A 17445-nucleotide genomic window follows, 5' to 3' on the forward strand; every position below is an offset into this window, starting at 1 on the left:
CCGTCGCCGTTTCAATCGTCATCGTCACTCTGGTTCCCCTCACACTTTTCCACTGCAATATTCCACAATATTCACATCGATTTGGCCATCAGTGTCGCCCGTCTAATCAAGTGCAACTCTCTGATAAGGAAATGTATTCAGTTGAGGGGGAATATTCGGCAGGGGAAGTATTGGCTTTGCAACCAAAAAATGTTGCAAGTACTTTATGCTTTTTCAATTGCAGTCGGAAAGTGTGGGTATTTTGAGGTTTTGTCTTTTATTGCCTCTGCGGTTGAGCGAGTGCGTTCGAATTTAATAATGTTTGTCTTTCGTTTGGTTTAGTCGTCAACAACAGGATTTTTTACGACTTTTTTTGCGAATCAAACTGATACGAGTTAGTTATGAAAGCGTTTTATTAGATGCGTTTTATAACCGAAGAAGAGTGGATTTAACGTTAGTTTTATTACATTTTTTTTAATATTTTGGAGTGGAAGGAAACTTTATGTTGGGTTTCTTTAATTTTTCGAATTTTTTTTTGGTACTTTTTATATATATATTTATACTTATTAGATAATTTTAAATTTGTGCTTCATTAGCATTGTACATATGTATCTTTTAGAGGAACTTTGTAAACAAATACAACACAAATATAGAAAATACCAAAAATAAATATTGGTTGTTTGAAGTACATTTCATACCACCACAAATTTTTCTCCAAGTTCAATTGTTGTCCAAGTCCAAGACAAGTTCAATGGCCAGACAAATAATCGGCTAATCACTTGTACCTCAAACCAAAACATCTATTGAAACTCTATATATTGTACCAGTCCCTCATAATGCCAAAAACTTTCCCTCCAACATAAACAAGGCTTCAAATCTAACAGTCAATATAGTACGTTGACATGAAAAATGAGTTGAGAAGGTTCATTGAACACGAAAAGTGTCACTTCAGTGAAGGAAATCCAATAAACTACGCCTCCTACGATAAATTAGGGGGATGATTAGGCAGAACCCTATAGGGAAAGGTCGAAAGAACCCTCCAATAGATTGATTGTTCTAAGTAAATAGATATGCAATCTTAAGAAAATTGGACAATGACGTGTGCGTTGACTTAGGGGTACGGTACTTTCAATGATTAGTCGAAATCCTTCCCGATTTATTGACAAAATTCGTTTGTTGGCAGGCAACAAATTAGAAAATAATTAGAACCTACCCCAGGAAATTGATCAAAGGTAGTTGAGTTTACTAACAACTTATGTTGGTCATTATGCTGAAAGAAGTTTAAGGGCAGCAATTAGGAAGACAGGTTATGAATAATATAATAGAAATTCGATAATTAAAATGACGAATGTCTGGAAACTTTCCGTACACATAAAAATTATATTTAATCCGATCTTATCACGTTTTACCATTTCCGTCGTCCGAATCTTGTTTGCTCGAACAATTCTCATCTGCGTCTCAGTCACCGACAATCATTATGGCAAATTGCGGCTGAAAACAGTTTCGCTTGCTTGACTAAATAATAAACCCTAATTATAGGTGGGTTTACATAGCAACTCCAAAGAAATCGCAGCTTAAAGCGCTCTTTTTTATCTGAGACAATTTGCTTACAACGTTGATTACAAAAGCGGAAATTGGCAATTGCCTGGCTTCAAAATTTTAATTCCTGGTAATTAAGAAATTAAAAATGTTAAATAACCCAGAAAGAAAAGATAGTTATTAAATCCAATTAGTTAAACTTCTTAAAAATGTGTTTAAAACATATATGATAATATTAAAATATATAGTTAAAATATAAATATTAAATTTGAAATTATTTATATATTTTCAAAATTATTGTTAAATAAAAAAATTAAAATACATTTTTAAATTGCAGGAAACAAAATCCACGTCAGCAAGGTCAGGACATCGATGAAAGTGCCGATGATCAGGAGACTGATGAAGATGCTAATGATCAAAATCCAGGACAGGAAGTTCGGGGCTCCAATGAAAATACTAATGATCAAAACGATAAAAAGATCGTATAATTGTTGAGTGGGGAAATTTAAATGACACTGAATCACGTAAGGGAATTATTTCACCCAATATCGCAACCGTTTAGTCAATACCACAACCTGATCTCCATGGTAACCAAAATGCTACACTTAAATTAAATCTCCATGACAACCGGATAGTTTCACCAAAACAAAGATTGTATTTCGGATTTCATTCGTAAAATATATTGCCGGAATGAAGTTAAAAACAAAAGTCTGCAAGAAAAACTCTTTAACAAATTCAGAGGCTTCAGAGGAGGAGAAACAAAAAGTAACCAACTATCCACTGAGTTGTGTGGATTGGAGCAGCAATGAGGAGATATATTTTGTAAGGTGAGTGTTTCTTTAATTTGATAGTTTTGAATAAGTGATGAACAATGATAATATATTGTATTTTCCCACAGCGACGACCACCAGATCCTCAAGTGGAGCGATGTGAGTCGAGATTCTGTGGAGGTGGCCAAATTGCCGGATGACTTTGTACCCACGGATCTGCACTGGCTTTTGTTGGGCGGCAGGAGCAGTGGTGGAGGCAAGGGTAGTGACAACCTGCTAATCTGTAGCAATGATGGAAGATTCGTAATCCTGAACAAAAGTGCCCGTGTCGAGCGTAGTATTTCCGCCCATGGAGCGGCCATAAGTTCCGGCCGCTGGAGTCCCGATGGAGCCGGTCTTCTGACCGCCGGCGAGGATGGTGTGATCAAGATCTGGTCTCGATCGGGGATGTTGCGATCCACCGTGGTGCAGAATGATGAGGCCATCCACTGCGCCCGTTGGGCACCCAACTCCACCTCCATTGTATTTTGCCAGGGCGGACACATGTCCATTAAGCCTTTGGCAGCCAACAGCAAACTCATCAGGGTTAGTACAAAAAAAGTCCCGTGAATGTTTGTGAATAACAATTATTTGGGATTTGTTTGGTTAAGAAATAACAGTTATCCTTTAATTTTTAAGGCTAATAACAGTTATACTTTAGGTTTTCGTTTCAAAAGTTAAACATCTATTTTCTTAGTATACATTTTTGTTATTTTTATGAAGTGATTATAATTTTTTTAATATAAATTTTATTATTGGTTATTGTTCCTGCTTAAACATGACCAGTTTAAGTTTGCACTAAATATTCCAGGAGCTATTTATTATTTTTTAAAAGAACATTTAGTTGTAAACAATTAAATTCAACCTTCCTAGTGGCGTGCCCATGATGGCCTGGTGCTTTCCCTCAGCTGGTCCTCTCAATCCAATGTTATAGCCTCCGGAGGCGAGGACTTTCGCTTTAAGATCTGGGATGCCCAGGGAGCTAATCTCTTTACCAGTGCCGCGGAGGAGTATGCCATTACGAGTGTGGCCTTTAATCCCGAGAAGGATTACCTGCTTGTTGGCACATTTAATCTGCTCAAACTGTGCCACAGCAATGGGGTGAGTCCCTACAGTGGTAAAAAATAAAATACAAGTCCTCATAACAATCAATTTTAGTGGACATATGACAGCGCTCGCTTCAGCACCCCAATTGTGGGCTCCTTCTACAACCTATCCTGGTCAGCCGATGGCACTCAAGTGGCCTGCGGCACATCCACGGGTCAATTGATTGTGGCCTATGCCATCGAGCAGCAGATAATCTCCAGAAACCTAAAGGCCACCACTAAAAGTCGCAAGTCGATTGCCTTGAAGGACATTGCCACTGGCAGCCAGGATATCCTGGATTTTCCACAGCGAGTGGTTAATTTCGGACTAGGCTATGGCCATCTGGTGGTGGCCACCACCCACCAAGTGCACATCTATAATGAGAAGTACATCAATACTCCTATTATTATCGACGGCAGGAATGATACAAGGGTTATTGAAGTGGGAAAAAAGTGAGTAAACTCGAATAATCTGTATTTGCAGTGAAATATATCAACTTTTCCGTTTAAATTTCAGGTACTTTATGATCTTAGATGCCTCATCGATATGGGTCTACACCTACACAGGTCGTTTGCACCTCAATCCGCGATATCCGGGCTCCCAGGCACAGATTCCCTTGCTCACCTGGCGTTCGTTGTCTTTAGGGCTAGATGTCCTGGCCGTTAGGGATAACTCCGATCCTACTTTGCTGCACTTGTTCGATCTAATACCGGGTGCCTCCCGACAGTATGAGCCCCATTCCCTGAAAGCAAAGCAACAGCTGGCTGAAATTGCAGCCTGTCGAGCTGGAACTTCAGATGATCAGTTTGTGGCCTTTATCGACTTAAATCGAGAGCTTTTTGTGAGTGGTTCCCGTAATCTAAGTGGCGAACGCACCGATGAGATCTACAAGATCGGCACCCAACTCGCCTCGATTATGTGGGCCAGCGAGACAAACATTCTGGTGGGAGTGCACGACTCATGCTACAGCATCTGGTATTGTCCCGGGGAAGGGGCCGCCGATCCTACAATTATTGCTTTGACCACCATTACCTTGGATACGGCGTGAGTTACCTTAAAAAATTTACCATTACACCAATAAAATAATCCGCCCAAAAGTTTAGAAATTTTGAGTTCCTTAAATATTAATATATTCTTTAGGAGTACTTCCCATTTAAAATTAAATTAAAATTTATTAATAAAATCGCCATTGACACATTGATTGTTAATTATTGAAAATACTTATCACACTCTTTTTTGTTAAATATTTCTTCTTCTTTAACATGGAACCTTTAAATTCCATTACAATCAGACCTCTCCAAAAGTATCCCCACTTTACATGTTGTCAGAGTAAGATCTGTTACTTAGGACCCTATAAAAAATTAAATCAAACACTTTCTCAAAGTCTTTTTTTCAAAGTATAATATATACTTTAATAATATGTTAATTACAATATCAAACAGATTTTAGAACGCAATTAACCAAAAAAAAGAGGTTTTCCTCATTTTAAAAAACTTAAAGAAAGTACGTTTTCTAGAGTTGAGTTTATTTTCGTTTAGATCTGTTATGTTGAAAATTAACCTCTTTTTTAGGGAATTTGGAAAGAACATTACCATCGAGAGCTTCGAGGATGCGGTGGTCACATTCCGCTGCGCCGGCGCCCTGCTCCCGGTCAATGTGAACATGTACTGCGAGGTCCTGCATCGCGCCCTTCTCGAGGGTCAGTGGCAGCAGGCCCTGAAGATTTGCCGCATGGGGCAGCATGCCAGCTTGTGGGCCACCTTGGCTGCGGTGGCCACCAGAAAGCACCAGTTACAGATCAGCGAGGAGGCCTACTCGGCGGCCCTGCAGATCGACAAGGTGAGCTACCTGCAGCACCTGAAGACCCTAACGCCCTCGAGTGCCGAGCAGATGGCCGAGAATTCACTAATGCTGGGCAGGAATCTGGAGGCAGAGACGATCCTGCTGCATGGCAAGAAAATCGAACAGGCAGTGGGTTTGGCTCTGCGGATGCACAACTGGCGGAGAGCCCTGGAAATCTCCCAGAAACACAAGGCGGAGGAGCCAGACTTTTTGCCACGGGTTCTCCAGGAGAGAATCAAGTATCTCAAGGCCCTGCAGCGGGAGGAGTGGGATCCACTCTATCTGCCCTATGTCGTCAAAGAAGAGGCTGAAAGCCCAAGTGAATGAAGTTGAATTTTCTAACCAAGGAATCCTAAAAGCTTTCCTAATGTATAATAAACAATTTTGAAATTTACTAGAAGTATTACATAGATTTTTAGGAACTTATTGAAACATTTTACATCCTCTGATCCTTTTTAGTAAGCGGGAGAGGGCATGGGCTTACCAGCCAGTCCTTGGAGCACATTTTGGGATGCCAAAGTTGCAGCATCGATACGCGTTCTCCTGGTGGCATAGCCCACATGCGGAGTGACCACTGTATGAGAAAAACCAAGAAAAATATAAGTAAAGTGCCCTATGTAAATGGGAATGGGAAGATAAGAACTTAAAACTCAAGATTGGAATGATTAACTTAACATAGCTTTAAAACAATTATTCAAATATTAATGAAGATTACTCACCAACATTGTCCAGAGCGAGTAATTTGTCATGGGACTTGAGAGGCTCAGGATCCATAACATCTAAGCCAGCTGCAAAGATTCGCTTTGCCTTCAAGGCATCGTAAAGGTCATCCTGGTTGACAATTTCTTCAAGATAATAATCAATTAGGTTTATTAAAAGCCGAAATATAGACATATATACTTACTGCCCCTTCCAACGTTGACCAGCACTGCTGTTTCCTTCATTTTATTAAAGGCGGTGGCATTAAACAATCCCAGAGTGTCCTTGTTCAAAGGTGATGCAATTATCAGGAAGTCACTTTCCGCCAGGAGGGTATCGAAGTCCACCTTAGAGGCATTGAACTTCTTCTCGATCTCATCGCTAACACGATTCCGGGTGGTATAGAGCACACGGTCGATTTCGAATCCGGACAAACGCTGCGCAACCGCCTGGCCAATGCCTCCAAAGCCGTAGAAACCCACGGTGGAGTCACGAATATCCTGACCCAGCATCCAGTCCAGATGGTCCTTGTCCCAATTGTCACTAGAATTAAGGAAATATATCTAATAATATATCTAATATATTATAATATCTAATCTTCCATCTTCCATATTACTATATCTTAATAGTTAATATGGTCTACTACATATTTTTACAATAGTAACCCACTATTTGTGTATTACCTATCGATCTTTCTTCGACCCTCTTGAAATCTCCGAGCGGCGGCGATTAATAAACCCACAGTTAAGTCGGCAACCGCAACGGTTAGCATCGCAGGAGTACTTCCCAATGGAATACCCCTCTTCTTCAACTCCGGCACATCCACATTGTTGATGCCCGAGGACATGGTGGATACGGCCTTAAATTGTGGACCAGCTGCATCTAAAATCTTAGCATCGAGGATATCTCGACCGCCCCAAATGGCAGCATCTACGCCCTTGATCTTCTCCAGAATTTCAAGCCTATTTAGTGGGGGCTCACTCGTCACTTGAAGGATCTCGCATTTCTCCTTTAGGATTTCAATGCCCTCGGGTGGAACATCGGTATGCGCAATTAGCACTTTGTACAGCTTATTTGTTGACATAATTGGGTGCTATAATGACGAAACAAGATAATATTTGATAGTTAAAATAGTTACTAGTGTCATTGGGAGCACTTGATAGATAATCGTTATGCAGAGATTTGCAAAATACTACTTTCTCTTTTGACCAATTTAATGGAGAGCTTTTTCTCTTAACTCACTTCGAAACTCTTAGGTCGCCAAAATTATTTGTTAGCACTGAAGATTGCTGCTCCGAGTTTGTTTGACGACTGACAAATTATTGGTTATGGTAGCACTCTTTTATAGGGATTCAGATATCGCCAACACTTATCACTTGTAAAAGCTGACAACAAAATGCATAGAAAGCTTTATTGGAAAACTTTCTATGATAGATGATAACAAAGAGTATGTCTTGCTACTAAAATCAAATTCTTATTTTTATAGCTGATAAAATGAAAACACCGAAATTAATAATTTGTAGTAAATATTGAATTTATTTGTACAATAATGAATTGTTTCCAATTTGAGTTAGTATTTTTCATGAAGTTGCGGCTGTTTCTTACATTTTCTCAGTAGGCAGGCCTTATCATGGGCTTTCCCTCGATGCAGTTTAAGATATTATTGGCAGCTAGTAAACTCATCTCAATGGTAGTCTTCATTGTCTGAGTGCCCATATGGGGAAGGATAACTGCAGAAAAATAATTATATATATATATAAATTTTTTGCAATCTATAAAGAACTTTAAAGAAGTCCCGATTCCAACTCACCGCAATTGGGCAACTTGAGAAGAGGACTATCGGCAGGTAGTGGTTCTGGGGTGGTGACATCCAAGCCAGCGGCAAATATCTTGCCAGTTGTCAAAGCATCATGCAAATCGGTTTGATTTACAAGACCTAAATAAGGAATAACACAAAATTCAAATTGAGATAATATATATTCAGAAACCTACCCCCTCTGGCCACATTGACAAACACCGAAGTCTTTTTCATCAGCTCAAAAGCCTTCGCACTGAACTTCTCCCTGGTTTCGTTTGTGAGTGGAGCAGCTACCACTAGAAAATCACTTTCCTTTAAAAGGGTCTCGAAGGGAACGTGCTCCGCTTTGAAGTCTCCATCGTTCTCCTTTCGGGTGCGAGTGTGGTAAATGATCTTGGCCACATCCCAGCATTGCAAACGCTTGGCAATGGCCTGACTGATACCGCCAAAACCAAAGAAACCGATGACTGAATCGCGAATCTCCTGACCCATCATCCAGTTGATCTGCTCGACTTTCCATTGGGATCTGGAAGATTTTAATGTCGAAATGTATAAGATTATTAAGTGTTTCCTTTGACTTTGTTTTCTTTTGAAACCCATCTTTAAACAAACATTTATTATCAAAATAAATTATTCCTTTTTATTGTCATACCAACATTAATATAAGTTTATATTATAAATGGTAAGAATTTCCCTAAGCATTTTTAAGATATTTTAAAAAAATAGGGACATCCTATATAGGGTGTGTAACACCCGGTTGGTTGGCAACCCTTATTAAAAAAGCTTTAATATAAAGCTCTTAGTGCCAAAGCCCCAAACAGCTGTTCTCACCTCTCGATTTCGGTTCGTCCGGCGTGAAAATGCCGACCTGCTGCTATCATCAAACCTATGGCAAGATCGGCCACCGAATTCTTCACAACCCCGGGGGTATGACCCAGGGGGATTTTCCTCTTCTGGAACTCGGGAATATCCGCATAATCGAGTCCGGAGGACATGGTGCTTACGCAACGCAGCTGCGGCCCAGCGGCATCCAGAATTCCAGCATTTAGGGGCTGATAGTGGGCCCAGTATATGGCATCCACTCCGGGCACCTTCTTCAGGATCTCCTCTCTCGAAGGCGGCACACTCTGGCAGATGATGGTTTCCGCCCCTCGAGATCGAAGGAGTTCCAAAGCCGGTGTTGGAACATTCGGATGCGAAACGAGCACTTTGAAGGCACTTGCAGCTCGAGACATTTCGAAGGAAAACAACAATTTGTAGGATTTAGCTGTCAACTATCAGCGGTCGGTTGCAAAAACAAACTGTTTAGTGGAAATTTCCCCACTTAGAACATTTCTCAAGCTTTTTCTGCTCGCCCCCTCTCTTAAGCTCTGACTTTGCTCTTAAGTTCTTGGATTTGCTCTTATTTTGGCATGCAAATTATAGAATTTATTATTTGTTGTTACTATCAGGGTCCGTAAATATCACTCAATTTAAATTACCCTCAACATAAGCATACTATGATGAAAATACTATGCAAAAATAATTGATGAAAATTTTTTTTCCATAATGAGCGATATTTATATTTATCGCAGAATGGATCTCAAGCGGTATAACAATATTCTAAATATTTGTTATTCATTGAAATTGTTTATGTATTCTCCTTTTTTTTAAAGCAAAATGGATTTTCATCTTACAACCTAAATAATAAATTTTCATATTGTGTATGATAATGCACAACAACGATAAGAGAATATTCTGTTTTGATTGATAACATCAAATAGTAAGTACCTACTATTGAACATAAGGGTATCAACATTTTCCATCCCTGGAATCAATATTTTAATGAAGCACTTTGCACTCGTAAACACTTGTTTTTTTAATTATAATTTTTTATTTTCACACCTACAAGCATGCCAAGGCCACTGGTGGCCTTTCACACTTCACTGGGCCGGCTTCCCACACCGGTTAAAGCTGAAATGCCATTTTCCATTCTAATTTCCTAGTAGGCGGGCGACAACATGGGTTCCCCAGCCAAGCCCCTGAGAACGTTGTGGGCAGCAATGGTGGACATATCGGCACGGGTTCGGTTCGTGGCGGATCCAATATGGGGCAGGACAACTGAAAGTTGGGAAAAAACACCGCTCGGTTAGTTAAAGATATGATAAAGCCAAGCAAGATAACCAGTTTTAGTAAATCACCAAAAATTTGAACATGAAAGGTCGACTAGGACATAGAAATATGATAAAATAAAAATATAAAAAAATCATAACCTATTCTTTATGGTAACCTTCAAGAAACCTTAATAAAATCTCTCCCAAATACTTTTAGACATTTTTCAACTACTAAAAAGATAAGAAGAATCTCTATTTTGATAAGACGACTAGAAATACGAGTATTTCCTACGTGGGGGCCTTATAAGCAAGTCACACTGATATCAATAGACCCCAATTGTTTTGATTGTCCCACTCACCGGCATTATCAAGTGTCAGCAGCTTGTCCTTGGGCGACAGAGGTTCCGGATCCGTGACGTCCAGACCAGCGGAAAAGATTCGGTTCGACTTTAGGGCCTCATAGAGTTCATCTTGGTTGACAATCTCTGCGGGGGTTAAGACATTTTAGGTTCTGTTTATAAACCCAATTGGTGTTTAAAACTTACTGCCCCTAGCAATATTGATGAGGACAGCGGATTTCTTCATCTTGTTGAAGGCGGTGGCATTGAAGATGCCCTGTGTGTCCTTGGTCAAGGGGGAGGCGATCACGATGAAGTCACTGTCGGCCAAAAGGGTATCGAAATCGACCTTCTTGGCGTTGTACTCCTCCTCGATCTCCTTGTGAACACGACGGCGGGTGGTGTACAGCACCTTGTCAATGTCGAATCCGGACAGACGCTTGGCAATAGCCTGGCCAATTCCTCCGAAACCATAGAATCCCACAGTGGAGTCGCGGATATCTTGGCCAAGCAACCAGTTGAGGTGGTAGTTCTCCCACTGGTCACTGTTAAAGAAAGTTTTTAAAAAATGTTAAGAAACATCTTTTTAAAAATGAAACTAAAATAGAAAAAAAGTTTTTAATCACTTATACCACAAAAAAAACAGTATAACAAAAACCTTTAAACAAAGTTGGTCGATATTTACTTAATGTATAAGTAATGATTTTAAAAGTTGTTATATAACATTAGGTATATTTCGGAAAAGGTTAAAATGCCTTCAAAGCGAAGAAATTATAATTTGTTCCAGTTAGGTAAGTGAAATATTAAAAATATCACTCAATTAAGCACTCACTTGTCGATCTTCTTGCGTCCTTCGTGAAAACGGCGACTGGCGGCGATCAGGAGACCCACTGCCAAGTCGGCGACGGCGGTGTTGAGGACGGTAGGGGTGTGTCCCAGCGGGATTTTGCGCCTCTTGAGCTCCGGCACATCCACGAAGTCGATGCCCGCCGACATGGCGGAGATGGACTTCAGCTGGGGACCGGCAGCATCGAGGGCCTCGGCATTGAGGGGTTCATGTCCGGCCCACAGGACACCATCGACTCCACGGATTTTCTCCAGAAGTTCCGCCCTGTTGATGGGAACACTCTGCAGCTGGATGACCTCACAGTTCTGCTTGAGCAGATCGATGCCCTGCTGTGGAACCTCGGGGTGTGTCACCAGGACCTTGAAAGCCTTGCCAGTGGACATGGTGCGGTTTTGACTGGGATTACTGCTGCCCCTGCGCGGAAGGGAGGCATTAGTATCGGTGAAGGCCAGGGCCACGATCAGTGGTAACAAGAGCTGAGTTATAGATCTCATCCTAAGGCGTTGCGATCTAAGTGGAGTTTCGCAAGCAACTGAGCAAAAAAGCGGCATACCCACCCAGCTTTAAAGAGCGACGAGGACGGAAAGCCGTTGCTTCGGCTGCTGCGACCCACGATCGCAGCCGATAAACCAATGAACCTGTTTAGCATTATAATCCGCGCTCTTTTTGGGTATTCTCAAGCCTTCGAGCAGCTGATATCGATCTCAGTTCTCTTCTACAGCGTATAAGACGCCAAACTGGTTTAAGAACTTAGCGGTAAGACGGCGGGAAAAGGTATGATATTTAAGTTTTTATAAAGAGGGGATTCTCGTAAAAATAAAGACGTTGATTGAGTTATTTTAGGAACCAAAACAAGTTGCGTCTTAAAATAAACTTGTAAGTTAATTTCACTTTAAGTAAAGATCAAATTAACATGTCTTAAATATAAAATGATTGTAACTTTTTAAGACAGCAGTAAATAAAAATATTGATTAAAATTTAAAGACAATTATGTCAGTGGAAATTTGATTAAATAAATTGTGCACTTTCTTTAATGATATTTATTAATTGTGAAGCACTTTGGTTCTAACAAACAATATTCCAAGAACTTAGTTACTCAAACACGCTCAAAGTCATTAAGGTTATTTAATCGCTATCTCAACACTTGAGGCCCCCCAGATCTATGGCGAAATTCCGAAAACAAAACCTTCTAGATATGTTCACATCTAATCACTTGTCCACGACTCATTCTAAACTTTTGACAATTTGATGCTTTTTTCGCATTGTTTATGGGGGGGAATGGAAAAAACCCACACTGAAATTTTGATATTAATTACAATTGTGTTCAATGTCACAGAAGAACAAGCTATCACTCTTAAATGCTCTCTTAACTAAGGGGGGTTTACAGCCGTCGGAAGAGAATAAATATGTTTCCCAATTATATATATTTTACACTACAAAAACGAATCTCTGTTACCAAACTCGCACGACGAGAAAAATGAACTGAAACTTTTTCCGTGCATTCAATAAATAAAAGCTCTTTCTCTCGACCACTGTACTGCTTTCTCTTGATATATTTTCTGTTTTTTGCACTCTTACCGTGAGATCTATATAACTAGAATACTTTTCAGCTTTGCGTTTGCCGCAAGACTGAATGATCGGAACCCGAAGCTTAAGCCTTATATAGACCCCAACATCATATCGCAAATAAAATATCAGTTCTGAAAAAATGAGTTAATAGAAGATAATTTTTAATGAAAAACAAATTTTAGGGGTAAATTTAGCACTACAGATTTTTATGGATTAAAATTTGTATGTATGTGATGAAAATACTGTAGGGGTTTACTGATACGGTCTATTGTAGATAGATACAGATAGATAACATACGTTGAGTTTCATTGACAATTATACAAATTCCTAAAACCAAGTTTTATATTCTAGAGTTTAAGCAAATTCATATATTTTTATTTTCCGGAAATAAGTTTTTATATTGGACAGAATCGATTTTTAAGGCTATCCGGAACGCTGTAAATCTCAGGTACATTTTTTACTCATTAAAAACATATACATATACCTAAATAAATATATTATATTGGGGTTATATTAACAGCAATTCCAGTGTTATCAGCAGCATTATCAGCCGCACGATCGACGACTCTCTTACTCTCTCTTCTGATTAGATCCGTGATTTGCCGTCCCTTTCCTTCGTTGCACACAGCGCCCTGCCTCCACCCCTCAGTCCGTCTCTTTCCAGCTGCTTATCTCGCTGCGTTGTGCCATTGCTTCTTATCGGTGCGAACGAGACGCAAGCGGAACTCTTTAAGGGAGTGAGCAGTTGGGAAAGCTGCGCGCCTGCTCGAAATACCAGTTGGGGACTTTTCCCATGTGCTCGCATGCAATTTCCAATTGGAATGGGCACCACCGCAGTTGGAGCCACTGGAGGAGCAGTGGAGCCATTTGGCCGGAGCTGGAGCACTGGAGGCGGTTGGAACGTTGTGGAACCTACACGACCAGCACTATTTCGCAGTTTCGTACGTTTTTTTGTGAGCGGATCTGCTCAAATTTTGTCCGCAGAGCAGCAGGCGCTCAGCGATGGCTAACGCACACTCACTCACTTCGCCGCCGTCCCCTTTTTTTTGTTGGACTCTTTTTTATTTTTGTCTGTGTGAAAGCGGCGGCAAGAACCGTTCGCGTTGGCGTTAGCGTCGCCGTCAGTGGTGCTCCCTTGACTTAAAACTAGCTAGGTTTTCATTCATCCATCAAGCTACTTTAATATTCTTATTTTTTTCATAACATTGCGTATACGCAACATATGAACTATTGCATACCTCAAAATAGCATGTTCCACTCTGTTTCTGAAATTTTTTATAAATTTTCTGTGCTCAAGAAAATGTTCTTGCTGCCAAAAATCTATGATTAAAGTCTTTTTTTAAGGAAATATGTATGTATATCTAAAAACACATGTTTATTTGGCATCAAGTATACGTCAAACCCAAAATATAGCATACATTTAGGTGGTGTTTGAAGTACTTAGTTTTCTCATTTTCTTTACTTCAATTTAAAATCAAGCAAACCATATTATTATTTTAAAGCGTTATATGGTTTAGTTTAGTTTTTATAAGCTATACGAATTTAGCTGATTTCAAGCGACTTATTCTTTGGCATCAAGTATACGTCGTACACAAAATATAGCATACATTTAGGTGGCTTTTAAAGTACTTAGTTTTCTCATTTTCCTTAGTTCAATTTAATATCAAGTAAACTTAGATATTATTTTAAAGTGTTATTTGGCTGTTTAGTTTTTTTAAGCTCTACGAATTTAGCTGCATTCAAGCTGCCGGCAAATGTAGTAGCTGATGTTTACATACAAAGTTACTTATGTGGTTATGGGTCTTTGAATACATATGTATATAAATACATTCATACATAGGTCGCCTGCACTGAAAGTGTTGGCTCTTCCTCTTCCCTTGGAGATTTGGCCCAGACACTGCACTTTGCCTAATTGAAAGCGAAACGGAAAACACGAACCAAGTTTTTAGCGCTTGGTGCGAGGGTGGATTTTTTTGTTGTCGTGACGCTGCGTCGTGTGTGTTTGTTTGTTTTTTTTTTCGTCCCCCACTACGCTATATTTTCTTCATGCTTTGTTCTTTTGTTTCGTGGTGATTTTCTTGCGCGCTCCAGCGGTAGAGCGTCAGCAGAGCAGCGGCAGAGCGTCGCATATTGTCTGCTTTTCTTGTTTTTATGCTTTCCTGTTACCAAAACACGATGCGTCATTTTGACTGACGTAACCGGGAGACAACATTCCAATTGGAGACAGCTGTCTATCAGACGCGACCGTCGTCGTTGTTATCGTTATCGTTTTTTTGTTGTTGCTCTCCTGGACGTCGGCGGTGGGGCGTTGTCGTTTACCGTTACGTCTGCTGCCGCCGGCATTGCCAGCGCTAAACTGCGGTTTGGCGAACAAGCAATCAGCAACTGATGACAGCAGACAGCCGCCCCACAAAGAGAGTGTGTGGGGCAGAGAGAGAGAGGCAGAAAGAGATGGAGAGGTAAAGAGGAGAGAGTGAGGTGGAGGAGTAACGGTGAAAATGTAACTGCGGCGAAAGCTGCGGAAGCTACCTCAAGTAGCCAACACTCTCGATCTCGCCTCTCCAGCATTATCTTAACCCTCCTAAGGCACACATTTAAATGGGGACCTGCAAACCCACAAATGTAGGTCCCCAAATGTGGTAACTTTGTATTACCGGGAGTGTTACAGAAACTACTAGTATTTAAATAACTCATACATAAAGTAACTAAAAGTATGCTGTATAAAACGTAGTCATTCCGAATGGTTCTACCGGATTAAAAATAAATTGTGGCCCACTTTTAGACCAAGTTGGTTTCAAGTTATATTTAATCAAAAAACTTAAATGTCTCAAAAATTATAATTGCAAATTATGGAATAATTAAATATTAAAATATGTAAAATAAAGATTTTTTTTTATATAAAAGTTAAATAATAGTTTTATAATTTAAGTTGCAATTAGTAATTATTTTGAATTTCCAAGATATTTATGTATGTACCTTTTTTTATCACTCACCATTATTTAGTGTTAATCACCTAGCGCAAGCTTTTTCTCCACCATATCAGGGTTAAAGTCGAATGTCAAGGGCAAGTTGCAGACACCTCCTAAGCAGCATCCGCAAATATATCTCCATACTGCTTGCAGCGCATTCTGCTTTCTTCATATTTGGCGACAGAGCAGCGGGAATCGCAAATGGCGACCGAGCGACAAAGCTGCAAAGCGAAGCGTCGCGCACTCCGCGCAGGCGCCTTCAGACCGCCCAACTCCGCCGCCAGCGAAGGAAAGAAACGCAGAAAGATGGGGGCAGAGAGGGCACAAAAAAAAGTGGCCGAGCGGCACCGATTTTTATAGTGTAGGCTCCCTAAAATTGACGCGCAACGTTGAGGCAGGTCCCTCTACGCGATATAACGGAACAGGCGCCCAGAGCCGCCAAGCAGCTAGAGAGCCCCAACACAGAGAAAGAGAGAGACCGATGAAGCCCCAAAGCAGGCAAACAGAGGCTGCGAGTGTGGTGGTGAGCCCCAAGTCGATGGCGGTGCCTACATACGTCACAGCTCTATGCATGAGTAGCGCAAGAGCAGGAGAGGAAGCATCAGTGAGCTCCACAGCGAAAGAGAGGGTGTGAGCTCCACCACCTGAGGGAGAGAGACAAAAAGAGTTGGAGAGCATAGGAGTTGATGCGCATTTGCATTTGTACATATACAGTGCACTCTCGATATAAGCAACCACAATTAACTAGGCTTGCTTTTTCAATATGTAATCAAATTTAGTTTTGTTTGATAGCCATTTCAATGGCTATACCGTACACATTTATATTTCGATATTCCTATGGTAATTACATATTATTATCAAGTAGCTACTACTTCTTTGCTAATATTTAGAAATTCAGAAATATTAAAAAAGGTAATACCCCAGAGGGCAAGAGAAAACTATTATATTCAACGAAGCTATATTTGTTCCTATTAATTTTCCATTAATTTTCCGAACATTTCTATGGCAGCTATGTATATGACGTAGCCGCCCGATATTTTCCAAATTTAATTCGGAATTCTGAAACTTACAAAATGTGATATTCTGAAGATTAGAAGAAAATATATAAAAAACAGTGAAACTATAATTAAGTTCCATTCCATTATATGGTTTTAGTTCTCAGCTTCAGCTCAATTTACAGTTGCTCCAGTGACGAAGCTGTTGCATCAATGTTGGCTTTGCAATGTTAGCATTGACTGACGTCAGGCACGGGTCGTAATTTACATGTCTCTGTTGGCTTGTTTTTGTTGTTTCTGTAGTCACTTTGTTGTTTACAGCACATGATAATTATGGGAATGCAAGTGTTTTGTTTTCGCTGCTGGCGCGGTTGTAGAATTGGGAACGCGTCCAGGGTTAATGGAAAAAGGTGGGGGAGGAGATTGGGAAATAGGTCACTCATGCCACTCACATATGTATTTCAGGCCAAAGAAACGATTGTTTCTTTTGGAATACATAATAAACTATGTAATTGATTTTGACAGCTCTTTACTCTTTACAAATAGTGCAAAAGACTTGTTCAACTGACGGTATGGAAGGTTATGTTACTGAAAATTTTCCCATTTGTAAACACTTGTAAAGATAGTTTTATTCAAGAAGAATAAAATAATCTTTTAAATTATAGGATGAGTTAATATTAAGATAATAGCTAAAATGGCTTTATATTACCAATGTTAATATAAAACGAAGTGTTTTGAAGACCCTATAGTTGAGTTCCATATACTCTTTAACATATATATCTCTATAGAGATTATATATATATAATGTCTTTGTAATTCGTTATAAACCCTCTAATGTGAGGTTGGGTGAGGTAGCTTTCAGGTTAGATCAATGATCGTTCA

At 40.0% G+C, this 17445-nt stretch overlaps 4 protein-coding genes across 7 annotated transcripts; 1 reads left to right on the forward strand and 3 right to left on the reverse strand.

The window, feature by feature from the left end:
* Nucleotides 1–2176: 2176 nt before the first annotated feature.
* Oseg5 (intraflagellar transport protein Oseg5) lies at nt 2177–5620 on the forward strand. The gene is made up of 6 exons (XM_017088823.4): nt 2177–2345; nt 2417–2873; nt 3201–3428; nt 3486–3865; nt 3930–4457; nt 4985–5620. Exons 1-6 carry the CDS (start codon nt 2209–2211, stop codon nt 5580–5582), a joined length of 2328 nt encoding a protein of 775 aa, XP_016944312.2. The 5' UTR covers nt 2177–2208; the 3' UTR covers nt 5583–5620.
* A 43-nt stretch (nt 5621–5663) lies between these two features.
* On the reverse strand, nt 5664–7344 carry LOC108020523 (glyoxylate reductase/hydroxypyruvate reductase). The gene is made up of 5 exons (XM_017088872.4): nt 7197–7344; nt 6638–7047; nt 6160–6497; nt 5975–6100; nt 5664–5829 (listed from the first exon to the last, which is right to left on the reverse strand). The coding sequence occupies exons 2-5, from the start codon at nt 7036–7038 to the stop codon at nt 5711–5713; spliced, it is 984 nt and encodes a 327-aa protein (XP_016944361.2). The 5' UTR covers nt 7039–7047; nt 7197–7344; the 3' UTR covers nt 5664–5710.
* A 119-nt stretch (nt 7345–7463) lies between these two features.
* On the reverse strand, nt 7464–9056 carry LOC108020548 (glyoxylate reductase/hydroxypyruvate reductase). Its single transcript, XM_017088895.4, has 4 exons — nt 8584–9056; nt 7947–8278; nt 7765–7890; nt 7464–7684 (listed from the first exon to the last, which is right to left on the reverse strand). The coding sequence occupies exons 1-4, from the start codon at nt 8985–8987 to the stop codon at nt 7566–7568; spliced, it is 981 nt and encodes a 326-aa protein (XP_016944384.2). The 5' UTR covers nt 8988–9056; the 3' UTR covers nt 7464–7565.
* A 546-nt stretch (nt 9057–9602) lies between these two features.
* LOC108020500 (glyoxylate reductase/hydroxypyruvate reductase) lies at nt 9603–12730 on the reverse strand. 4 transcript variants are annotated; one of them, XM_017088860.4, is made up of 5 exons: nt 12609–12730; nt 11016–11435; nt 10391–10728; nt 10205–10330; nt 9603–9852 (listed from the first exon to the last, which is right to left on the reverse strand). In XM_017088860.4, the coding sequence occupies exons 2-5, from the start codon at nt 11411–11413 to the stop codon at nt 9734–9736; spliced, it is 981 nt and encodes a 326-aa protein (XP_016944349.2). In that variant the 5' UTR covers nt 11414–11435; nt 12609–12730; the 3' UTR covers nt 9603–9733. The 4 variants fall into 4 exon arrangements, with proteins under 4 accessions (XP_016944349.2, XP_016944339.2, XP_016944331.2 ...); XM_017088850.4 differs by having other exon boundaries at nt 11016–11444; XM_017088842.4 differs by lacking the exon at nt 12609–12730 and adding an exon at nt 11588–11760.
* Nucleotides 12731–17445: the final 4715 nt, after the last annotated feature.

Source organism: Drosophila suzukii, chromosome 2L (assembly GCF_043229965.1).
Source record: "Drosophila suzukii chromosome 2L, CBGP_Dsuzu_IsoJpt1.0, whole genome shotgun sequence".
NCBI classification, from domain to species: domain Eukaryota; kingdom Metazoa; phylum Arthropoda; class Insecta; order Diptera; family Drosophilidae; genus Drosophila; species Drosophila suzukii.